Raw genomic sequence first — 23,866 nt, forward strand, 5'->3', positions numbered from 1 at the left:
TTTCAAGATACTCGAGAAGGTACCAAAAATGGGTAAATAGTTTTTGGAAAATATTCGGATTTTCAGAATAAAAATTCAAAATGTGGAAATACCCCTAAACTTCAATTATTTACAAAAATGCCCCTGACCAGAAATTCTTTCCAGATTGGTTTACAGCAGGGGTCAGCTAGAAAAAATCTTTCATATCTCAAGATTCAGCTATTGTATTTGTCCCAAATTTGGATATGATCTATAAGACTTAGATATGTTTAGATCTAACGGTTGGTGTTGAAAAATGACATTAGCAACATCCTCATCGGAGTAGATTTTTCCAATGGACCTTCCAGAAGTTTCAAGTTTAAAATCAGCACTATTTTGTATGTTTTTAGTTCATTGCAAGCTTCATCCACAAATAAGAAAACGTGGTTAATGTTTAGGGACAAGAGTAGAGACTCGAGAGTACAAAGATTAAGGAAGGCCAAGGATAGTTATAGGGATTAAGTAAGGCACCAAGAAGAACTTAAGACCCTTAGAAGCCACCTTGTACAAAAAGAAACAAAAGGAACCTCTAAGATACAACCTTGAAGGAACAATGTTGATTATGTCAAGATTTGTTGACCATAAGGAAGACGATAAGCTCTAAGATATAAGTGTCAAGATTTGTTGACCATAAGGAAGACGATAAGCTCTAAGATATAAGGAAGCTCAAGTATGACAAAGGAAGACTTTGTAATCTCAACAAACGATGTTGATAAGACAGTAAAAAGGAACAAAGACCGGAGCAAGTATTTATGAAAGGATGGAAGAAAGGTAAGTTTGGGTTTAAGAATTTTGGGTTGAAGTATGAGATTTGACTTCAATTTTTTATCAAGTAAATAAATTATCGTGATAGAAATAAGGTACTTTTTTAGAACGGTCTATAGGTTTCATTGACAAATTTAATGAGATGATATCATTTCTTTAATAGGATAAAGATCCATCAGTGGTAAATGAAACACTACATGTTTATAGTCGAACAGATCATAAAAAGATATAAGAAATTTGGCTTAAAGTATGAGATCCAACTTCAAATATTCTAGGGGTCTGTCAGCTTGAGTGGAAGTCATGGCTTGGTCACCTTGATGTCATATAACAAGCTCAAAACCCAAGTCACATTTTGAAGTCATGGCTTGGTCACCTAGATGAATGCAAACCAACTTGTCATGTGAGTAATACCATAAAATTATTTGGCATAGTTAGAAATGGAAAGAGCTCCCATAGATTTGAAAACCAAAGGAGATAGATTTTTGCACTCTATTTGGTTGAACTTACAACATTTTAATTTAATTCTTTTGGTTTAAAGCGGGTTTTCCTTATTTCTCTCTATTATAAAAATATTGGGATAAAAATGCAGTCAATATATTACTAATTTCAGGCACTGCTTTTGTTTTATTTTTATTATGTTTTGTGTTTTGGTTTGTCTTCATTGGTAAATTGACTCGGTATACCTGCTTATTCTATATATAGTTGTGCATGCTCACTCTTGTATGCTCTCGTCATCGAACCATTCACAACTTAATGTATTAGTAGGATCCTCTCTGGCTTTCACTATTATTTTGTGATGTATTCTTTAATAGAATGAGTTCTTAGATCAAAACATCATAAATTCTACTCTAATCACAATGAATTGGTTCTTGATCAGCAGTAAAACTTATTTTTCTTGCTACTAAGCCATGACTTACACTCAAGCTAGCTGACTGCCCCTAGAATTTAATTGTGCACAAGATTCTTAAATCATGATCGAATCATCGACGTAGTAGTAAGAAAAATAAATTTTACAGCTGATCAAGAGCCAATTCACTATGATTAGAGTAAAATTTATGATGCTTTGATGTAAGAACTCATTCTATTAAGGAATGTATCACAAAATAACAATGAAAGTTAGAAAGGATTCTACTAATACATTAAGTTGTGAATGGTTCAATGGCGAGAGCATACAGGAGTGGGCATGCACAAATATATTATAATAAACATGTATACCGAGTCAATTTACCAATGAAGACAGACCAAAGCGCAAAACATAATAAAGACAAAACAAAAGCCGTGCCTGAAGTTAGTAACATATTGACTACATTTTTATCCCAATATTTTTATAATAGGGAAAAATAAGGAAAACTCGCTTTAAACCAAAAAAAATTAAATTATAAAGTCGTAAGTTCAACAGAATATGGTGCAAAAATCTATCTCCTTTGGTTTTCAAATATACTGGAGCTCTTTCCATTTCTAACTATGCCAAATAATTTTATGGTATTACCCACTTCTATGCTCCCAAGTTCTTTGACACTTGTAGACTAAAAAATGCCATTGTTTTTGGTTCCATTCAAACATAGTGAATGTAAACTCTCCCAAGCAGCACATCAAAGTCAGGAAAACCTGTGGAACATTGTTCATTCCAGTTTTTCTGATTTGATTATGAATAAATAAGTTACCTAAAGGTTCCTTCAAGTTGGTGTTCTTGGCTAGTTAGTTCACCAAAATTAGGAGCAGCCAACCGAGGCATAGCAACATATAAGCATACAAAATGGCAACATATAAGCATAGTCCCGTATTTAGGTGCAACTTATGGGCTCATAGTGGGCGCATTTTCCTTGGAGTTGAACCAGGATTACTACTTTTGTCATCATTTTAGCTTCTTTTTATCAACTATACTATAAAACCCACAGAATCATCACTATTTTCTTTGGTTAGAGTCACAAACTTAAGAGAGAGTTTTTGTTGCTTGGTTAAATTTTGTTACATCTATTCCTTTAATATTCAATACTAGGAGTACTCTCCATCTATTGCTTGAGAAGCGTGCACTTGGGCTTGTGCCCATCACCTGTCATGAAGGCTTCTGTGAGATCCCACATCGATTTAAAGGAGGGGAACGAAGCATTTTTTATAAGGGTGTGGAAATCTCTTACTAGCAGATGCGTTTTAAAAACTTTAAGGAGAAACCCGAAAGGGAAAGCTCAAAAAAAAAAATATCTGCTAGCGGTGGGATTGGGTTGTTATAGCTTCAACCCCCGAATCACATGATTTAGGTTTGCATAAACCATGTTTTGAAGTTTCTTGTAGATATCTCAGTACACTTTTGATTGCTGTAATGTAGTGGGATTCTACAAATATTGACTCAGTTTGCTAATAATGCATGCAATGCAATTTCTGGGTGTGTATTCTGGAGCCCCAATTGCACTTATATAAACTATAGGATTAGTCATTTACCTGTACTGTTGGATTTGGACAAGCCTTAAGATTACGGTCCATTCTCATATCTATGAACACCGACATAGGTTCTTGATTATTAAACTCATTTGACAAAGATTTATGTTTGTGTTGGCCAAGAAATTCCAGTATTTAGATGTAAAAAACACCGCTTTTAGACCTTGTCTGCATCAGATAATTAGATTGGTTTGCTGTTTTCCATGTTTTCTAAGGCTTCTCCAACTTCTTCCCTGTAATCTGGAACTGAATCTCAACATGTGATCGGCCATGGACATTAAACTATTAACAGTAGGAGACATAGCTGATGTGTTTGAGCTGAGGTCCTAGGAGTGGTAGCTTCAACTGATAGAGACCTTCCATAAGTACCTCTTGTAGCATTACTTTCCTTGTTGCCTTGTCTTTGACAAAACAGTCCTTTCTTGAGCTAAACGAGCAACCGTGATAAGATTTTGAGTGATTTGAGGAACGTGAGAAACTTTTGAGTCTATTCCCATTCTACCTACAGTTTCTACCTGCAGTTAAGAGGCCATTATCATGATATTCAGACCTGTTCAGTAGTGAAGCAGTAGCCCATTCAGCCCAGAGATCTCCAATAGGTTAGATCCAAGTGGTAGTATCAAGACTCTTAGCTATGGTTCTCGAGAAATGACATGATTTGGCCCATTCCTCGAAAGTTTTTGTACGTTGTATGTTGACCTTTTTTTGAAACATTTCCTATTGTTTTGGTAGACGGAGATGGAATTGTTAGAGCTGATGTTCCTTTTCGAATAGGTGAATCAAAATTTGATGTTGAATGGGTCGATGTAACTATTGAATTCTATAATGGTAAGCTCAATGGAGTCCGTTAGTGATCTTGCAACTATGAAAAAAATATGCTAGATGTGCTCAATTGGGTGAAAATTTAGAATTAGATCGTGCTACTTTGAAATTTGATGAGGTTTTTCGTAGCCGTCCAAGGGATTAGTTTACTTTTGGGCTTGTGTTGTTTGGTTTACTTGATGCTCGGACCTTGTTCGAAGATGTTTTTGCTGGGATTGACCCATGGTTAGCTCCTCGAAAGTTTTAGGCTTATGTTTGTTTTGTGAATCCAAGGTACTCGGATATTTTGGTTATTCACTTCTTTGTATTTTGCACTATATTCATGAATTGATCCCATCCTAGGTTAGCACGATATTTGCTTGTATGGCCATCCATGTAAGTGATTTTATTATTGACTTGGTCAAAAGACTTGTCTTATGACTTGTCTTATGTATGATGACATGTGCTCAGTGGCCCTTGCACTTGTCAGGTATGTTTATATGATATTATGATGTGTTATGATGATGTGATTCGATATGATATTATGATGTGTTATGATGATGTGATTCGATATGATATTATGATGTGTTATGATGTGATCTGATATGACATTATGATGTGTTACGATGTATGGGGTTGTGTCACATGAATGATTCAAAATGAAAATAATAGAGACATCATGCATATAATTACTTCCCCTTTTATGACGATGAGTACGGAGATGTGCACTATGATAATGATCATCATCATCATACTTGCATGATATTCAAGGGATTGTTGTACTTCCGGACGCTCTTCTAGTGGACCTACGTTCGCACGGGTGGGTTGTATGTATACGGATGTATTACCAACCAATAAACTTGTTTACACAAAATATAACTGCATAATAAAGTTACCCACATGAGAATTATTTATTTAAATTTGATTAGAAACATGGCATTGGGTTAAGAACAAGGGGGGTTTTCTTGTGAACAGTGAGCCCATCTTCTTCTTCAACGCTCAATTCACAGCCACTGGGAAGCTTCCAATCAAACCAATGGAGAAGATTAGCCAATGCCTGTTCAAATGAAGAAACCCCAAATGACATTCCTGGGCACTTCCTTCTCCCACTCCCAAATGGAATAAACTCATAGTCTTGGCCTTTGTAATCCGCTGAACAGTTATCCATAAACCTCTCCGGAATGAACTCGGTTGGATTCTTCCAATATTCGGGATCCCTTTGGATTTTCCAGACGTTCACAAAGACTCCTGTTTTTGATGGAATATGGTAGCCGTCAATCTCCACATCTGCTGTTGTTTCTCGTGGCACTAGCAGAGGAACGGGCGGGTGGAGCCTTAGAGATTCCTTTACGATACAGTGAATATACTCCATCTTTTGTATATCTTCGACTTCAATCTTTTGTTTCTTTCCTATTATTGTTCTTACTTCCTCTTGGGCTTTCTTCCTGGCGGCTGGGTTTCTCATCAGCTCTGTCATTGTCCACTCTAGTACCGTCGCTGTTGTGTCACTGGCACCAACAAACATGTCCTGCAATCCAAGATCAAAAGTAGGACCACACAGGTTAAATAGACATTAGTACAAAAAAAAAAAAAAAAAAAAAAAAAAAAAAAAAAAAAAAAAANAGCCAATGCCTGTTCAAATGAAGAAACCCCAAATGACATTCCTGGGCACTTCCTTCTCCCACTCCCAAATGGAATAAACTCATAGTCTTGGCCTTTGTAATCCGCTGAACAGTTATCCATAAACCTCTCCGGAATGAACTCGGTTGGATTCTTCCAATATTCGGGATCCCTTTGGATTTTCCAGACGTTCACAAAGACTCCTGTTTTTGATGGAATATGGTAGCCGTCAATCTCCACATCTGCTGTTGTTTCTCGTGGCACTAGCAGAGGAACGGGCGGGTGGAGCCTTAGAGATTCCTTTACGATACAGTGAATATACTCCATCTTTTGTATATCTTCGACTTCAATCTTTTGTTTCTTTCCTATTATTGTTCTTACTTCCTCTTGGGCTTTCTTCCTGGCGGCTGGGTTTCTCATCAGCTCTGTCATTGTCCACTCTAGTACCGTCGCTGTTGTGTCACTGGCACCAACAAACATGTCCTGCAATCCAAGATCAAAAGTAGGACCACACAGGTTAAATAGACATTAGTACAAAAAAAAAAAAAAAAAAAAAAACAAACAAACCTAAAAAGAATTAGTACGATTGTTTTGAGGGTTAAATGGACAGAAAAGAAACCAGTATGATTGCTTTGAGCTGGTCGGAAGAGAAATGATAGTCACCCATGTCATCCTGTTGGAGCTGCAACATGATATCCACAAAATCCTTCTTAAATTCATCCGTTAGAACACCGGCTCTTATTTTTTCCTTGTGTTCTTCAACCACTTTACTAAAAAATGTATCCAATGTTTTGAAGCAATCTTTCAACTCCTTATTGAACCCTCTAATAATATCAATCCACCAAAGAGAAGGAAAAAGATCAGCTACACAAAACGCCACAATTAGCACCATAAGCTTTCTGGCTGTCTCTCCAAATTGACTATTCCCATTTTCATCCTCAAATTTCTCTCCCAAAACGCATCTAGACACTATATTGTTCGATGTTTGAAGGAACAACTGACTTAGATTCACAGCCTCACCGCCCACACTAGCCTTACGAATCCTGTCCATGAGCCCACCAACTTCCTCATCCCTTACGTACTGAAAGGAGTCCACTCTTTTGACACTAAAAAGCTCAAGAGCGCACACTTTCCTGGCTTGTCTCCAGTACTCACTACAATGAACAAAGGCAATGTCTTGACATTGGTACAGCAATTTCTTTGAGGCAGTAGTTTGTAGTCTGTTGGAGAATATGATGTCATGGGTCTTCATCACTTCTTTAGCTATTTTTGGTGATGAAACCACAAGGGCTTGTGTCTGGCCAAGCTTTAGGAGCATTAGAGGGCCATATTTGTTAGAAAGAGCTGCCATGGATTGGTGTGGCAGGGCACCTAATTGGTGGAGGTTGCCTATGATGGGTAGCCTTGGTGGTGAAGGAGGTAAGTTGAGTTTGTTGCGTTTGAAGATCTTTAGCAGAAGTATGAAGAAGAAGAAAAGGCATATGGAAAAAGAGATTGGATTGAGAGCTTGAAATTGTTGCTGGATCTTCCTTGTGAGATCCATTTTCTCCCTCGCTGGCTTGCTTGATAATTTCGGAGTTCTTTCGGCCTTTATTTATAATCATTTCAATTTACTTCTTGGAAGTTAGCGTACTTCTTGGTATACCACTAGATGTCACACTCCTTAGGGGCCAGCATCCTTGCTTGCATACCACCAAGTGTCACGCCTCCTTCAGGCTCAGCGTCCTCGCTGACATACCACTTTGTGTCACACACCCCTTTGGAGTCTAGCATCCTCGCTAGCATACCACCCAATGTCATTATTTGTAACAACTCAAGCTCATTGCTAACCGATATTATCCGCTTTGGCTCTGGCTCATCCTATTACCGTCAACTTCACGATTTTTAAAACACATCTGTTGTAGGGAGGTTTCCACACCCTTATAACTTATTTCAAATATGAAACAAGAAAACAACTGGACACTAACTTTACAAACCAACAAAAGGAAATATCAATTCGATTATATCTAACCGATGATTTGATTCCTAAAAAAATATCAGGATAATTAGAGTGACACCTCTCATTAGATAACGCTTCCTTTTATTTTTTTAATTCACAAGACATCGAGCCCATTTAAAAAAAGACCATTCTTCTATATAATTATGGACTCTAAATTTATTAGCAACCAAAATGGACCAACCTCTTCTCTTCATCATTTTTGTCATCTTTTCAATTGCTATTATTCCCTCTTTATAATATTATTAAATATCACATTATATAGAAAAAATAGATAAAATAAAGTTGGTTTTAATAAAATTACAAAAATAATAAATTTAAAATTTTAATATTTAACGTTATATAAAATATTATTAAAAATGAAGGCCGTCCATCGTGACGCAAGCAGTTGGTGAGCTTTAGTATAATCTTGAATTTCTCTGATTTTTGTTTATTCTTTTTTATTTAAAGAAAATATAATGACCTTTTTTTTAATAATAATAATTATTATTATATATTCTTGAAATTTTGAAATTTAAATAAGAATTATTGATTTATCCACTTATTTTAGTATTTTAATTCTTGAAAACTTCAATTAATATATCAACTTATTTTAGTATTTTAATTTATATTTTCCTTATCATTTTAATTTATTTTAATAAAAACCATCATCGTTAAAAAAAAAAACTATAATTAACAGTAAAATTGTTAAATTATAACTTAAATACAAAAATATTTTTATAAAAACTATAATTTTGTATTTCATATAATTTATTTTATCTTTTTAACAATTTAAAATTTTTGAATTTACAGCTGGATTGCATTAAACTTCAACAAATATGTTTATTTTTAAGAAACACAAACCAACAAATTAACAACAAAAATTAAATAAAAAGTTAAATAATTACTTTAAAAAATAAAAACTAAATAATTAAAAAAAAAGTTGTTAGATTGTCATATTAACTTATTAAAAAAACATTAAATAATTAAAGAAGAAAAGAACGAAAATAATGGCCGTCAAGGACCGATCTTGAGCCCATGGGGAGTTCATCATCGCGTTGGGTGGCCCTACCTATGTAATAACCCCCCCAAAAAAAAATTATTAGAAAAAATTGTCCTCCACTTCCTTTTATCATCTTAATTGAACGGTTCGAGCCAATCGTGGAGTACACTGTCTAATAGCTTAAGGTCAGCATTTTGACTAACTCGACTTGGGTTTGATATGTTCGGACCCTTTCTTTGGTTAGTATGACTACCCTTTAGCTAGTTTAATACTTGAATCCATCGTAGGGGTGGTGGGCTTGGACTTGGACTTGGGACCTATCGTTAGTTTAATACGTGAATCCATCATAGAGGCAGCCTCCAGTCGGGACAAAATTGGATGTTTAATGTTTCTCTACACATGAATCACACGTGTGAGCGTGAGTCCCTAGGCAGTTCGTGCCCCCTGGACCTATTATAGTCGGGCTAGTTGTTCGTAGTTGGACGTCTGAATGTCAGCAAACCCCCGAATATCATGTAAGGCATGATGATGATCATTATCATCATAGTGTATGCAATCTCATGTGACATATATAGTTTAGATAAACGACTTATTTATAGTTCGTAACGACCAATAAACGTGTTTACACAAAATATAACAGCATAATAAAGTGACCCACGTAGAATTATTTATTTAAATTCGATTAGAAACATGGCATTGGGTTAAGAACGAGGGGGGTTTTCTTGTGAACAGTGAGCCCATCTTCTTCTTCAACGCTCAATTCACAGCCACTGGGAAGCTTCCAATCATACCAATGGAGAAGATTAGCCAATGTTTGTTCAAATGAAGCAGCCCCAAATGACAATCCTGGGCACTTCCTTCTCCCACTCCCAAATGGAATAAACTCATAGTCTTGGCCTTTGTAATCCACTGAACGGTTATCTATAAACCTCTCTGGAATGAACTCGGTTGGATTCTTCCAATACTCGGGATCCCTTTGAATTTTCCAGGCATTCACAAAAACTCTTGTTTTTTTATGGAATATGGTAGTCATGGATCTCCACATCTGTTGCTGTTTCTCGTGGCACTAGTAGAGGACCTGGCGGGTGGAGCCTTAGAGATTCATTTATGACGCAGTGCATGTACTCCATCTTTTGAATATCTTCGGCTTCGATCTTTGATTTCTTTCCTATTATTGTTCTTACTTCCTTTAAGGTTTTCTTCATGGCGGTTGGGTTTCTTATCAGCTATGTCATTGTCCACTCTAGTGTGTCGCTGTTGTATCACTTCCTCCAACAAACATGTCCTGAAATCCAAGATCAAAAGTGGGTTCCTCTAAAATTTTCCAAAAGAGGATGAAATTCTTGTCCCAAAAAAAAAAAAAAAAAAATCCAGAGATATCTGTAGTGTTACATAGTGTTACAGCTCAAGCTCAAAGCAAACGAATATTATCCTCTTTGAGTTTATCTTCTTTGGGCTTTTCCTCCTCGGCTACCCCTCAAGGTTTTTAAAACCTTATAAATAATGTTTCGTTTCCCTCTCCAGCCGAGGTGGGATCTCACAATCCCACCCCCTTTGGGGCCCAGTGTCCTCTCTGACACTCGTTCCTCTCTCCAATCGACGTGGGATCTCATAATTCACCCGTCTTTGGGGCCCAGCGTCCTCGTAGGCACACTGCTTGGTGTTTGGCTTTGATACTATTTGTAACAGCCTAAGCCCACGGCTAGGAGATATTATCCATTTTTAGGCTTTCCCTTTTGTGATTCCCTCAAGGTTTTTAAAACGGGTCTGGTAGTAAAAGGTTTCCATACCCTTATAAAAAGATGTTTTGTTCTCTTCCCGAACGACGTGGGATCTCACACATAGGGCAGGAATGAGAAAGGCCAGGTTAAATGGACATCGGTACAAAAAGAAAACAAGAAACAAACCAGTAAGATTGCTTTGAGGCTGTCAGGATAGAAAGGATAGTCAACCATGTCATCCTGTTGGAGCTGCAACATGATATCCACAAAATCCTTCTTAGGTTCATCAATTCCAACACCATCTCTTATCTTTGCCTTGTGTTCTTCAACCACTTTACTAACAAATGTATCCAATATTTTGGAACAATCTTTCAACTCCTTATTGAACCCTCTAATAACATCAATCCACCAAAGACAAGGAAATAAATCAGCTACACAAAACGCCACAATTAGCACGATAAACTTTCTGGCTGTGTCTCCAAATCGACTATTCCCATTTTCATCCTCAAATTTCTCTCCCAAAACACATCTCGAAACTATATTGTTCGAGGTTTGAAGGAACAACTGGCTAAGATTCACAGCCTCACCGCCCACACAAGCCTTACCAATCCTGTCAATGAGCCCACAAACTTCCTCATCCCTTACATACTGAAAAGAGTCCACTTTTTTGACACTAAAAAGCTCAAGAGCGCACACTTTTCTGGCTTGTCTCCAATACTCACCATATTGAGCAAAGCCAATGTCTTGACATTGGTACAGCAATTCGTGCGCGGCAGTGGTTTGGGGCCTGTTGGAGAATCTGATGTCATGGGTCTTCATCACTTCTCTAGCCATTTTTGGTGATGAAACCACAAGGGCATGCTTCTGGCCAAGCTTTAGGAACATTAGAGGGCCATACTTGTTGGAAAGAGCTGCCATGGATTGGTGTGGCAGGGCACCTAATTGGTGGAGGTTGCCTATGATGGGTAGCCTTGGTGGTGAAGGAGGGAAGTTGGGTTTCTTACGTTCGAAGAGCTTTAGCAGAAGTACGAAGAAGAAGAAAAGGCATAGAGATAAAGAGATGGGATTGAGAGCTTGAACTTGTTGATGGATCTTCGTTGTGAGATCCATTTTCTCCCTTGCTGGCTTGTTTGAGAATTTCTGAGTTCTTTTTGGCCTTTATTTATAGATGTTAAATAATCTAAAATACCCTTAAACTATATATTTTTCTTAATTACAGACTCTAAATTTATTAGTCACCTCTTCTTTTCATCATTTTATCAACATTTGTCATAATTATCCTGTCTTTATTATAATATTAAATATATATGAAACATATTTTAAGCTATATAATCTCAGCTAAAATATTAGAAGTTTAAACTAAAAATAGTTTCAAACATGGATTTTAATTGTTTAAAATTTATATTTTTTATACAAAAAAATGAAGTTATTTTTAACCAAATTAAAAAAATAAAAAAATTAATTAATTAATTTAAATGGAAAGCAAATGGTAAATTTAATAGTAAATTTAAAATTTGATTAGTCGACGGTAGCGTAATGATAATGATAATAATTAAAGCCTTAGTTTTCAATATTTAAATCTCTTTTATTATAATAATAATAAAAAAAGAGATTTAATTATTGAAAGTTAAGGACTTCCCACCCCTAGTGATCTCACTTAAGAAGCTTGTGGACCATTAAATTCTAGGGATAGTCAACTAGCTTCTTAAATCTGGATCGAATCATCGATTCATAGTAAGAAAAAATAGCCAATTCCTTATGATTAGAATAGAATGTATGGTACTTCGAAGTAAGAATTCATTCTATCAAGATACATCACAAAATAATGGTGGAAGTAAGGGAGGATCCTACTAATACATTAAGTTATGAATGGTTTAATGACGAGAACATACAGAAGTGAGCATGCACAAATATATAGAATAAACATGTATAATGAGTTAATTTACCAATGAAGACAGACTAAAACGCAAAACATAATAAAGATAAAATAAAAACAGTACCCAAAGATAATAACAATTGACTACCTGATAAGTTTGTTTGCATTCATTTTTTTGTCTATAAACTTTGTAACAAAGATAGTTTTCAATCTACAAAGCTTGAGTGTCACGTTATTTCAGCTCCAGACTATAAAAGAACAAAGATCTACTAATCCAAAGTGAGTAATGTTTTTTTTTTTTTTTTTTTTGTCACTCAAGTTCTTGTATTTAAGAAGTGGGCAAGTGTTTTGGTTTTGTGGATTGGAGATAACGCTATGACTCGTAAGAACTAGAGTTGCTTTCTTGGAGTTATGTGGGCTCATAGTGGGTGGTTGCTTAGCTGAACTAAGATTCAATACTAGCGTGTACTCATCACCTGTCACGAAGGCTTTTTTGAGATTCCACATTGATTGGAGAAAGGAACGAGTGTTAGTGAGGACGCTGGGTCTCGAAGGGGGTGGATTGTGAGATCTCATATCGATTGGAGAGCGCAATGAAACATTCTTTATAAGGGTGTGAGAATCTATCCCTAGCAGACGCGTTTTAAAAACCTTAATAGGAAGCCCGAAAGGGAAAAGTTCGAAGAAGACAATATCTACTAATAGTGGGATTGGGATGTTACTGCCTCAACCCGAGTCAGATGATTTAGTAGGTTTGCATAAGCCATGTTTTGAAGTTTCTCAAGAGTTCTTTTGACGGTTGTGATGGAGTTGGATTCTACAAATATTGACTCAATCTTGGGAGGTATTTGTGTTACATAGAGCCCCTATTGCACTTATATAAACAATAGGATTAGTCAATTACCGACCATCATGTGCTATAACATATTTTGCTTGATTTAAATACAGACCATTCTCATATCTATGAACACCGACATAGGGTCTTGATTATTAAACTCATTTGATAAAGCTTTATGTTTGTGTTGGCCAAGAAATTCCAGTATTTTGATATAAAAAAACACTGCTTTTAGACATTATCTGCATCAGATAATGAGATTGGTTTGGTTTTTTTTCCATGTTTTCTCTAAAGCTTCTCCAACTTCTTTAGTGTAATTTAGAATTGAATCTCAACATGTGATCGGCCCATTAGCCATAGACATTAAACTATTAACAGTAGGCTACACAGCTGATGTGTTTGAGCTGAGATCCTAGTCCTAGGAGTGGTAGCTTCAACTGATAGAGACCTTCCTTTAAGTACCTCTTGTAGCATTACTTCCCTGGTTGCCTTGTTTTTGACAAAACAATCATTTCTTGAGCTAACCGTCATAAAATTTTGAGTGATTTGAGGAACTTTTTTGAGTCGGTTCCCATTCTACCTACAGTTAAGAGGCCATTATCATGATATTCAGACCTATTCAGCAGTAGCCCATTCAGCCCAGAGATCTCCTCCCATAGATTCCAGATCCAAGGGTAGTATCAAGACGCCTGGCTATTGTTCTCAAAAAATGACATGATTGAGCCCATTCCTCGAAAGTTTTTGTATGTATGTTGTATGTTGACCTTATTTTGAAACATTTTCTATTGTTTTGATAGACGGAGATGGAATTATTAGAGCTGATGTTCCTTTTCGAATGGGAGAATCAAAATATGATGTTGAATGGGTCGATGTAACTATCGAGTTCTATAATGGTAAACTCGATGTAACTATCGAGTTCTATAATGGTAAACTCAATGGAGTCGGTCAGTGATCTTGCAACTATGAAAAAAATATGTTAGATGTGCTCAATTGGGTGAAAATTTAGAATTAGATCGTGCTACTTTGAAATTTGATGCAGTTTTTCGTAGAAGTCCAAGAGATTAGTTTACTTTTGGGCATGTTTCGTTTTAGGCGTACGTTTGTTTTGTAATCCCAGGTACTCGGACATCTTGGTTATTGCTTCTTTGTATTTTGCATTATATTCATGAATTCACCATCCTAGGTTAGCACGATATTAGACTTGTCTTATGTATGATGACATGTCCCTAGTTGCCCTTGAATGTATCATGTATGTTTATATGATATTATGATTTGTTATGATATTGTGATGTGTTATGATGTGATTTGATATGACATCATGAAGTGTTACGATGATGTTATGATATTGTGAAAATACGATGTACTATGATGCTATGATACATTGGGATGATAATGTATTTTGATATGATGATATGAGATGTCATGTTGCATTATGGGGAAGAGTTTTACTGATACACAACTCTCAAATGATAAATGTACGAGAGCTTACGCTTGCATGTTACCTAGAGTAATATGTTAAGGATGTATGGAGTTGTATCACATGAATGATCGAAAATTATAGGGACCTCATGCATATTGTATGTTTATTTACATCGGGTTACTTCTCCTTCCCCTTCCCCTTTTATGATGATGAGTATGGAGTGATACTGATCATCATCATGCTTGCATGATATTCGAGGGATTGTTGTACTTTCGGCTGTCTGGTTACAACCAGCTAGCCCAACTATGCAGCGCTAGGGGTGTGCGAACCTGCTTGGTGGACTCACGTTTGCACGTGTGGGTCGTACGTAAAGGGAAGTACTCCACATCCAATTTTTTCGGACTAGAGCTCCCTCAACAATGGTTTTATGACAGGTCTTTAATCGTGATTGTATGTTGTTTTAAATGAATATTTCCGCACAAGATGTTACGTCATGTATAAGTAGCGAACTTTAAGGTATAAGAATTATTTATTTAGATTTGATTAGAACCATGGTATTGGGTTAAGGACGAGGGGGGTTTTCTTGCGAACAGTGATGCCATTTTCTTCTTCAACGCTCAATTCACAGCCACTGGGAAGCTTCCAATCAAACCAATGGAGAAGATTAGCCAATGCCTGTTCAAATGAAGAAACCCCAAATGACATTCCTGGGCACTTCCTTCTTCCACTCCCAAACGGAATATACTCGTAGTTTTGACCTTTGTAATCCACGGATCTATTATCCATAAACCTCTCTGGAATGAACTCGTTTGGATTGAGCCAATATTCGGGATCCCTATGGATTTTCCAAGCATTCACAAAAACTCTTGTTTTTGATGGAATATGGTAGCCATCGATCTCCACATCTGCTGTTGTTTCTCGTGGCACTAGTAGAGGAATTGGCGGGTGGAGCCTCAAAGATTCATTTATGATAGAGTGCATGTACTCCATTTTTTGAATATCTTCCGCTTCGATCTTTGGTTTCTTTCCTGTTATTGTTCTTACTTCCTCTTGAACTTTCTTCATGGCGGCTGGGTTTCTCATCAGCTCTGTCATTGTCCACTCCAATACCGTTGCTGTTGTGTCACTTCCTCCAACAAACATGTCCTGCAATCCAAGATCAAAAGTGGGTTCCTCTAAAATTTACTAAAAGAGGATGAAATTCTTGTCCAAGAGATATCCATAATTGAATAGCCCAAGCTTATTGCTAGCGGTTTAAAATGCATTTATTAGGGAGAGGTTTCCACACCCTTATCAAGAATTCTTTGTTCTCCTCTCCAACTGACGTGGGATCTCACAATCTACTCCCCTTCGAGACCTAGCATCCTCGCTGACACTCGTTCCTTTCTCCAATGTGTAATCTCACAATCCACCCGTCTTCAGGGCTCAGCGTCCTCGCTAGCACACCGCCTGGTGTCCACCTCCCTTCGGGACCCAACATCCTCGTTGGCACACTGCTAGGTGTCTGGGACTAATACCATTTGTAACAGCCCAAGGCCGTCGCTAACAGATATTGTCCCTTTTCGGCTTCCCGTCAAGCTTTTTAAAACAAGTTTGCTAGTGAAAGGTTTCCACACCATTATAAAGAATGCTAATCTCCTCTCTTTCCTCTCTTTCCTCTCTCTAATCGACGTGGAATCTAACACATAAGGTAAGAATGAGAAAGACCACATAGACGAAATGAACATCGATAAAAAATAAACAAATCGAAATAAATCGCTTTGAGGATTAAATGGACAAGAAACAAACCAGCAACGTTGCTTTGAGGTTGTCAGGAGAGTAATGATAGTCAACCATGTCATCCTGTTGGAGCTGCAACATGATATCCACAAAATCCTTCTTAGGTTCATCAGTTCCAACACCATCTCTTTTCTTTGCTTTGTGTTCTTCAACCACTTTACTAACAAATGTATCCAATATTTTGGAACAATCTTTCAACTCCTTATTGAACCCTCTAATGACATCAATCCACCAAAGAGAAGGAAAAAAATCAGCTACACAAAACGCCGCAATTAGCACCATACTCCTTCTGGTTATGTCCCCAAATCGACTATTCCCATTTTCATCCTCAAATTTCTCTCCCAAAACACATCTGGACACTATATTGTTCGAGGTTTGAAGGAACAACTGGCTAAGATTCACAGTCTCACCGCTCACACTAGCTTCACTAATCCTGTCCATCAGCCCACCAACTTCCTCATCCCTTACGTGCTGAAAGGAGATCACTCTTTTGACACTAAAAAGCTCAAGAGCGCACACTTTCCTGGCTTGTCTCCAGTACGCACCATATTGACCAAAGACAATGTCTTGACATTGGTACAGCAGTTCCTGTGCGGCAGTGGTTTGGGGCCTGTTGGAGAATATGATGTCATGGCTCTTCATCACTTCTCTAGCCATTTTTGCTGATGAAACCACAAGGGTTTGCCTCTGGCCAAGCTTTAGGAGCATTAGAGGGCCATATTTGTTAGAAAGAGCTGCCATGGATTGGTGCGGCAGGGCACCTAGTTGGTGGAGGTTGCCTATGATGGGTAGCCTTGGTGGTGAAGGAGGGAAGTTGGGTTTGTTGCGTTTGAAGAGCTTTAGTAGAAGTATGAAGAAGAATAGAAGACAGAGAGAAAAAGAGATGGGATTCAGAGCTTGAACTTGTTGCTGGATCTTCGTTTTGAGATCCATTCTCTCCCTTGCTGGCTTGTTTGAGAATTTCTGAGTTCTTTTTGGCTTTTATTTATAGTCCTTAAATAATTTAAAATACCTTTAATCTTTTATCTATAAGGATATATAAAGATATTATTCATTACCGACTCTAAATTTATTTGTTAGGTTGAATGGCACTATAGCCTCTATGGGTCACGACCTCATGTATTTATAGATGCATAATGAGATTACATATCAAACTATGAAATCATAGATTTGGTAACAAACTAAGAAATCATAGATTCTCGTTGATTCATGGTAAAAAAACAACTAAATCAGTACTATGTATAGATATAATCTATGCTACATTTAACATTATTAACAACTAAAATTGACATAATTATCGTGTCTTTATTATAGTATTAAATATCACATCTAATAATTCTAATACAAATTTACTCTAATTTAAGCTATATAATCTTAGCTAAAATGTTAGAAATTTTGAATTAAAAATAGTTTCAAACATGAATTTTAATTATTTTAATTTTAATTTTTTATAAAAAAAAATAATAAATAAAGTTATTTTTAACCGAATTAAATAAAATAATTAACTAATTTAAAGAGAGACAGAGATGTTTTGTCTTCGGAATAGATATATCGATTAAAAAGTCAACTAAAAGTAAATAGTAAATTTAAAATTTGAAAAGTCAACTTTAGTGCGTAATAGTAATAATAATGATAATAATTGAAGGTCTTAGTTTTCAATATTTAAATCTCTTTTATTACAATAATAGTAATAATTTATAATAATAATAATAAAAAAATCGTGACGCAAGCAGTTGGTGAGCTTTAGTATAATCTTGAATTTCCCTGATTTTTGTTTATTCTTTTTTATTTAAATAAAATATAATGACCTTTTTTTAATAATAATAATAATAATTATATATTCTTGAAAATTTGAAATTTAAATAAGAATTATTGATTTATCCACTTATTTTAGTATTTTAATTTATATTTTCCTTATCATTTTAATTTTTTTTTTTTTTATAAAAATCATCATCGTTAAAAAAAACTATATTTAACTGTAAAATTGTTAAATTATAACTTAAATACAAAAATATTTTTATAAAAACTATTATTTTGTATTTCATATAATTATTTTATCTTTAACAATTTAAAATTTTTGAATTTACAACTGGATTGCATTGAACTTCAACGAATATGTTTATTTTTAAGAAGCGCACAAACCAACAAAATTGTAACATAATAATAACAAAAATTAAATAATTACTTTAAAAAATAAAAACTAAATAATTAAAAAAAAAAGTCATATTTACTTATTAAAAAAACATTAAATAATTAAAGAAGAAAAGAACGAAAATAATGGCCAAGGACCAATCCTGAGCCCATGGGGAGTTCATAATCGCGTTGGGTGGCCCTACCTATGTAATAACCCAAAAAAAAAATTATTAAAAAAAAAATTATTAAAAAAAAAATTATTAAAAAAAATTGTCCTCCACTTCATTTTATCATCTTAATTGAACGGTTCGAGCCAATCGGGGGAGTACACTGCCTAATAGCTTAAGGTCAGCATTTTGGCTAACTCGACTTGGGTTTGATATGTTCGGACCCTTTCTTTGGTTCGTATGACTACCTTTTAGCTAGTTTAATACTTGAATTCATCATCGGGGTGGTGGGCTTGGACTTGGACTTGGACTTGGGACCTCGTTTAATACTTGAATCCATCATAGAGGTGGGCTTGGACTTGGACTTGGGACCTATTGTTAGTTTAATACTTGAATTCATTATAGAGTTGGGCTTTGGACTTGGACTTAGGACCTATCGTTAGTTTAATACTTGAATCCATCGTAGAGGTGGCCTCTCGACAAAATTGGATGTTTAGTGTTTCTCTACACATGACTCACACGTGTGAGCGTGAGTCCCTAGGCGGTTCGCACTCCCTGGACTGGACCCATTATAGTCGGGCTAGTTGTTCGTAGTTGGATGTCCGAATGTCAGCAAACCCCCGAATATCATGTAAGGCATGATGATGATCATTATCATCATAGTGTACGCGTCCCTACTCATCATCATAAATCGGAAAGTAATCCGATGTATATGAGCACAGAATATTATGAGGTCCCTATAATTTTCATTTTTAAAATCGTTCTTAAGACACAACTCTATAATCATTCACATGTTACCGCATGGCATTAGCCTTCATATGTCATAAACATCAATTAGGGTTGTGTCTTAGAAAACTCATCTTCATAACTAGGATTGTTACATGGTCGAATTTTGCATACGAATAAATCAAGGTATCTCATGTGACATATATAGTTTAGATAAACGACTTATTTATGGTTCGTAACGACCAATAAACTTGTTTACACAAAATATAACAGCATAATAAAGTGACCCACATGAGAATTATTTATTTAAATTTGATTAGAAACATGGCATTGGGTTAAGAACGAGGGGGGTTTTCTTGTGAACAGTGAGCCCATCTTCTTCTTCAACGCTCAATTCACAGCCACTGGGAAGCTTCCAATCAAACCAATGGAGAAGATTAGCCAATGTTTGTTCAAATGAAGCAGCCCCAAATGACAATCCTGGGCACTTCCTTCTCCCACTCCCAAATGGAATAAACTCATAGTGCTGGCCTTTGTAATCCATAGATCTATTATTCATAAACCTCTCTGGAATGAATTCGTTTGGATTGAGCCAATATTCGGGATCCCTTTGAATTTTCCAGGCGTTCACAAAAACTCTTGTTTTTGATGGAATATGGTAGCCATCGATCTCCACATCTGCTGTTGTTTCTCGTGGCACTAGCAGAGGACCTGGCGGGTGGAGCCTTAGAGATTCATTTATGACGCAATGCATGTACTCCATCTTTTGAATATCTTCGGCTTCGATCTTTGATTTCTTTCCTATTATTGTTCTTACTTCCTTTTGGGTTTTCTTCTGGCTGTTGGGTTTCCCATCAGCTCTGTCATTGTCCACTCCAGTGCCGTCGCTGTTGTGTCACTTCCTCCAACAAACATATCCTGAAATCCAAGATCAAAAGTGGGTTACTCTAAAATTTTCCAAAAGGGATGAAATTCTTGCCCAAAAAAAAAAAAAAAAACAAAAATCAAGAGATATATGTAGTGTAACAGCTTAAGCTCAGAGCAAACGGATATTATCCTCTTTGGGCTTTTCCTCCTCGGCTACCCCTCAAGATTTTTAAACCTTATAAAGAATGTTTCGTTTCCCTCTCCAACCGAGGTGGGATCTCACAATCCACCCCTCTTTGGGGCCCAATGTCCTCTCTGACACTCGTTCCTCTCTCCAATCAACGTGGGATCTCACAATCCACTCGTCTTTGGGGCCAGCGTCCTTGTAGGCACACTGCCTGGTGTCTGGCTTTGATACTATTTGTAACAGTCTAAGCCCACCGCTAGGAGATATTATCCTTTTTTGGGTTTTCCCTTTTGTGATTCCCTCAAGGTTTTTAAAACTGGTCTGGTAGAGAGAGAGGATTTCATACCCTTGTAAAAAAATGTTTTGTTCTCTTCCCCAACGACGTGGGATCTCACACAGGAATGAGAAAGGCCATATAGGTTAAATGGACATCGATACAAAAAGAAAACAAGAAACAAACCAGTAAGATTGCTTTGAGGCTGTCGGGACAGAAAGGATAGTCAACCATGTCATCGTGTTGGAGCTGCAACATGATATCCACAAAATCCTTCTTAGGTTCATCAGTTCTAACACCATCTCTTATCTTTGCCTTGTGTTCTTCAATCACTTTACTAACAAATGTATCCAATATTTTGGAACAATCTTTCAACTCCTTATTGAACCCTCTAATAACATCAATCCACCAAAGACAAGGAAAAATATCAGCTACACAAAACGTCGCGACTAGCACCATAGCCCTTCTGACTGTGTCCCCAAATCGACTATCCCCATTTTCATCCTCAAATTTCTCTCCCAAAACACATCTCGACACTATATTGTTCGAGGTTTGAAAGAGTAACTGGCTAAGATTCACACCCTCACCTCCCACACATGCCTTACCAACCCTGTCAATGAGCCCACCAACTTCCTCATCCCTTACGTACTGAAAGGAATCCACTCTATTGACACTAAAAAGCTCAAGAGCGCACACTTTCCTGGCTTGTCTCCAATACTCACCATATTGAGTAAAGGTAATGTCTTGACATTGGTACAGCAATTCCTGTGCGGCAGTAGTTTGGGGCCTGTTGGAGAATATGATGTCATGGCTCTTCATCACTTCTCTAGCCATTTTTGCTGATGAAACCACAAGGGCTTGTGTCTGGCCAAGCTTTAGGAGCATTAGAGGGCCATGTTTGTTAGAAAGAGCTGCCATGGATTGGTGTGGCAGGGCACCTAATTGGTGGAGGTTGCCTATGATGGGTAGCCTTGGTGGTGAAGGAGGTAAGTTGGGTTTCTTGCGTTTGAAGAGCTTTAGTAGAACTATGAAGAAGAAGAAAAGGCATAGAGAAAAAGAGATGGCATTGAGAGCTTGAAATTGTTGCTGGATCTTCGTTTTGAGATCCATTTTCTCCTTTGCTGGCTTGTTTGAGAATTTCTCGAGTTCTTTTTGGCCTTTATTTATAGATGTTAAATAATTTAAAATACCCTTCAACTCTATATTTTTATTAATTACAGACTCTAAATTTATTAGCAACTAAAATTGGCTAACCTCTTCTTTTCATCCTTTTATCAACATTTATCATAATTATCATGTTTTTATTATAGTATTAAATATCACCTCGATAACCATATAATATTAACTATATTTTAAGCTATATAATCTCAGCTAAAATGTTACAAGTTTGAATTAAAAAGAGTTTCAAACATGAATTTCAATTATTTAAAATTTAAATTTTTTATAAAACAATTTGGTAAATAAAGTTATTTTTAGCCAAATTTAAAACAAAATAATTAACTAATTTAAAGAGAGAGACAGAGATGTTTTGCTAAAAATTAAACGGAAAGCAAATAGTAAATTTTATAGTAAATTTAAAATTTGAGTAGTTGACGTTAGCGTAAAGATAATGATAATAATTAATGCCTTAGTTTTCAATATTTAAATCTCTTTTATTATAATAATAATTAATAATAATAATAATAATTATTATTATTATTATTATAATAAAAGAGATTTAATTCCTGAAAGTTGAGGACTTCCCACCACCCGTGACATCAAGTAAGAAGATTGTGGACTATTAAATTCTAAGTACAGGCAGCTAGCTTCTTAAATCTGGACCTAATCATCTGTTTAGTAGTAAGACAAATAAAATTTTGTGACTAGAGTAGAATTTATGATACTTTTAGGTAAGAACTCTACCTTAAGTTGTGAATGGTTGAATGGCGAGAACATAAAGTGAGCATGCACAAATATATATAGAATAAACATGTATACAAAGTTAATTTACCAACGAAAACAAACCAAACAAAACATAATAAAGACAAAACACCCAAAGTTAATAACATATTGACTACATGAGAAGTATGAGAAGTTTGTTTGCATTCATCTTTTTGTCTATAAACTCTATAACAAAGATGGTTTTCAATCAAAGCTCGAGTGTCACGTTACTTCAGCTAAGAACAAAAATCTACTAATCTAAAGTCATGGAAAGCTAAAAATATATGTAGTCATGTTTTTTTTTTGTCACTCAAGTTCTTGTATTAAGAAGTGGGTAAGTGTTTTGGTTTTGTGGATTGGAGATAACGCCATAAGAACTAGAGTTGATTTCTTGGAGTTATGGGCTCATAGTGGGTGGTTGCTTAGTTGAAATAAGATTCAATACTAGTGTGCACTTGGGCGTGTACTCATCACCTATCATGAAGGCTTCTTTGAGATTCCACATTGATTGGAGAAAAGAATGAGTGTCAGTGAGAACGCTGGGTCTCGAAGGGGGTGGATTGTGAGATCCCATACCGATTGAAGAGGGCAATGAAACATTCTTTATAAAGGTGTGAGAATCTCTCCCTAGCAGATGCGTTTTAAAAGCCTTAAGGGAAGTGTGAAAGGAAAAAGTTCGAAGAGGACAGTATCTGGTAATAGTGGGATTGGGTTGTTACTGCCTCAACCCGCGAATCACATGATTTAGTAGGTTTGCATAAACCATGTTTTGAAGTTTCTCAAAACTCTTTTGACTGTTGTAATGGAGTGGGATTCTACAAATATTGACTCAATCTCTGGATGTGTACGTGTTACATATTGTAGAGCCCCAGTTGCACTTTTATAAACTATAGGATTACTCATTTAGCCATCATGTGCTGTACGATTGGAGTAGGACAAGTCTTAAGAGTACAGATCATTCTCATATCTATGAACACCGACATAGGTTCTGGATTATTTCACTCATTTGACAAAGCTTTATGTTTGTGTTGGCCAAGAAATTCCAGTATTTAGATATAAAAAAACACCGGTTTTAGACCTTGTCTGCATCAGATAATTAGATCGATTTGCTTTTTTCCATGTTTTCTAAGGCTTCTCCAACTTCTTTCGTGTAATCTGGAACTGAATCTCAACATGTGATCAACCCATTAGCCTTAGACATTAAACTATTAACAGTAGGAGACATAGCTGATGTGTTTGAGCTGAGGTCGTGGTATAGCTCAACTGATAGAGACCTTCCTTAAGTACCTGTGTTGGCGTTACTTCCGTTGTTGCCTTGTTCTTGACAAAACAGTCATTTCTTG

At 36.2% G+C, this 23,866-nt stretch overlaps 2 protein-coding genes, 1 long non-coding RNA gene and 2 pseudogenes across 4 annotated transcripts; 1 reads left to right on the forward strand and 4 right to left on the reverse strand.

Annotated features, from left to right (window-relative positions):
- The first annotated feature begins 2,728 nt into the window (after window positions 1-2,728).
- Window positions 2,729-23,485, forward strand: LOC111456936. The gene is made up of 3 exons (XR_002712846.1): window positions 2,729-3,224; window positions 3,550-3,551; window positions 23,431-23,485. It is a non-coding gene; the product is annotated as an uncharacterized LOC111456936 (long non-coding RNA).
- LOC111456929 (cytochrome P450 71A1-like) lies at window positions 4,604-7,851 on the reverse strand. Of its 2 annotated transcripts, XM_023099007.1 has the most exons (3): window positions 6,260-7,849; window positions 5,653-6,123; window positions 4,604-5,077 (listed from the first exon to the last, which is right to left on the reverse strand). In XM_023099007.1, the coding sequence occupies exons 1-3, from the start codon at window positions 7,181-7,183 to the stop codon at window positions 4,946-4,948; spliced, it is 1,527 nt and encodes a 508-aa protein (XP_022954775.1). In that variant the 5' UTR covers window positions 7,184-7,849; the 3' UTR covers window positions 4,604-4,945. The 2 variants fall into 2 exon arrangements, with proteins under 2 accessions (XP_022954775.1, XP_022954776.1); XM_023099008.1 differs by lacking the exon at window positions 5,653-6,123 and having other exon boundaries at window positions 4,913-5,548; window positions 6,260-7,851.
- On the reverse strand, window positions 8,782-11,524 carry LOC111456931 (annotated as a pseudogene).
- LOC111456930 (cytochrome P450 71A1-like) lies at window positions 14,998-17,190 on the reverse strand. Its single transcript, XM_023099009.1, has 2 exons — window positions 16,259-17,190; window positions 14,998-15,616 (listed from the first exon to the last, which is right to left on the reverse strand). Exons 1-2 carry the CDS (start codon window positions 17,180-17,182, stop codon window positions 15,014-15,016), a joined length of 1,527 nt encoding a protein of 508 aa, XP_022954777.1. The 5' UTR covers window positions 17,183-17,190; the 3' UTR covers window positions 14,998-15,013.
- Window positions 19,471-21,713, reverse strand: LOC111456932 (annotated as a pseudogene).
- Window positions 23,486-23,866: the final 381 nt, after the last annotated feature.

The sequence above is a fragment of the Cucurbita moschata genome, unplaced genomic scaffold (genome assembly GCF_002738365.1).
Source record: "Cucurbita moschata cultivar Rifu unplaced genomic scaffold, Cmos_1.0 Cmo_Scf00019, whole genome shotgun sequence".
Classification (NCBI taxonomy): Eukaryota; Viridiplantae; Streptophyta; class Magnoliopsida; order Cucurbitales; family Cucurbitaceae; genus Cucurbita; species Cucurbita moschata.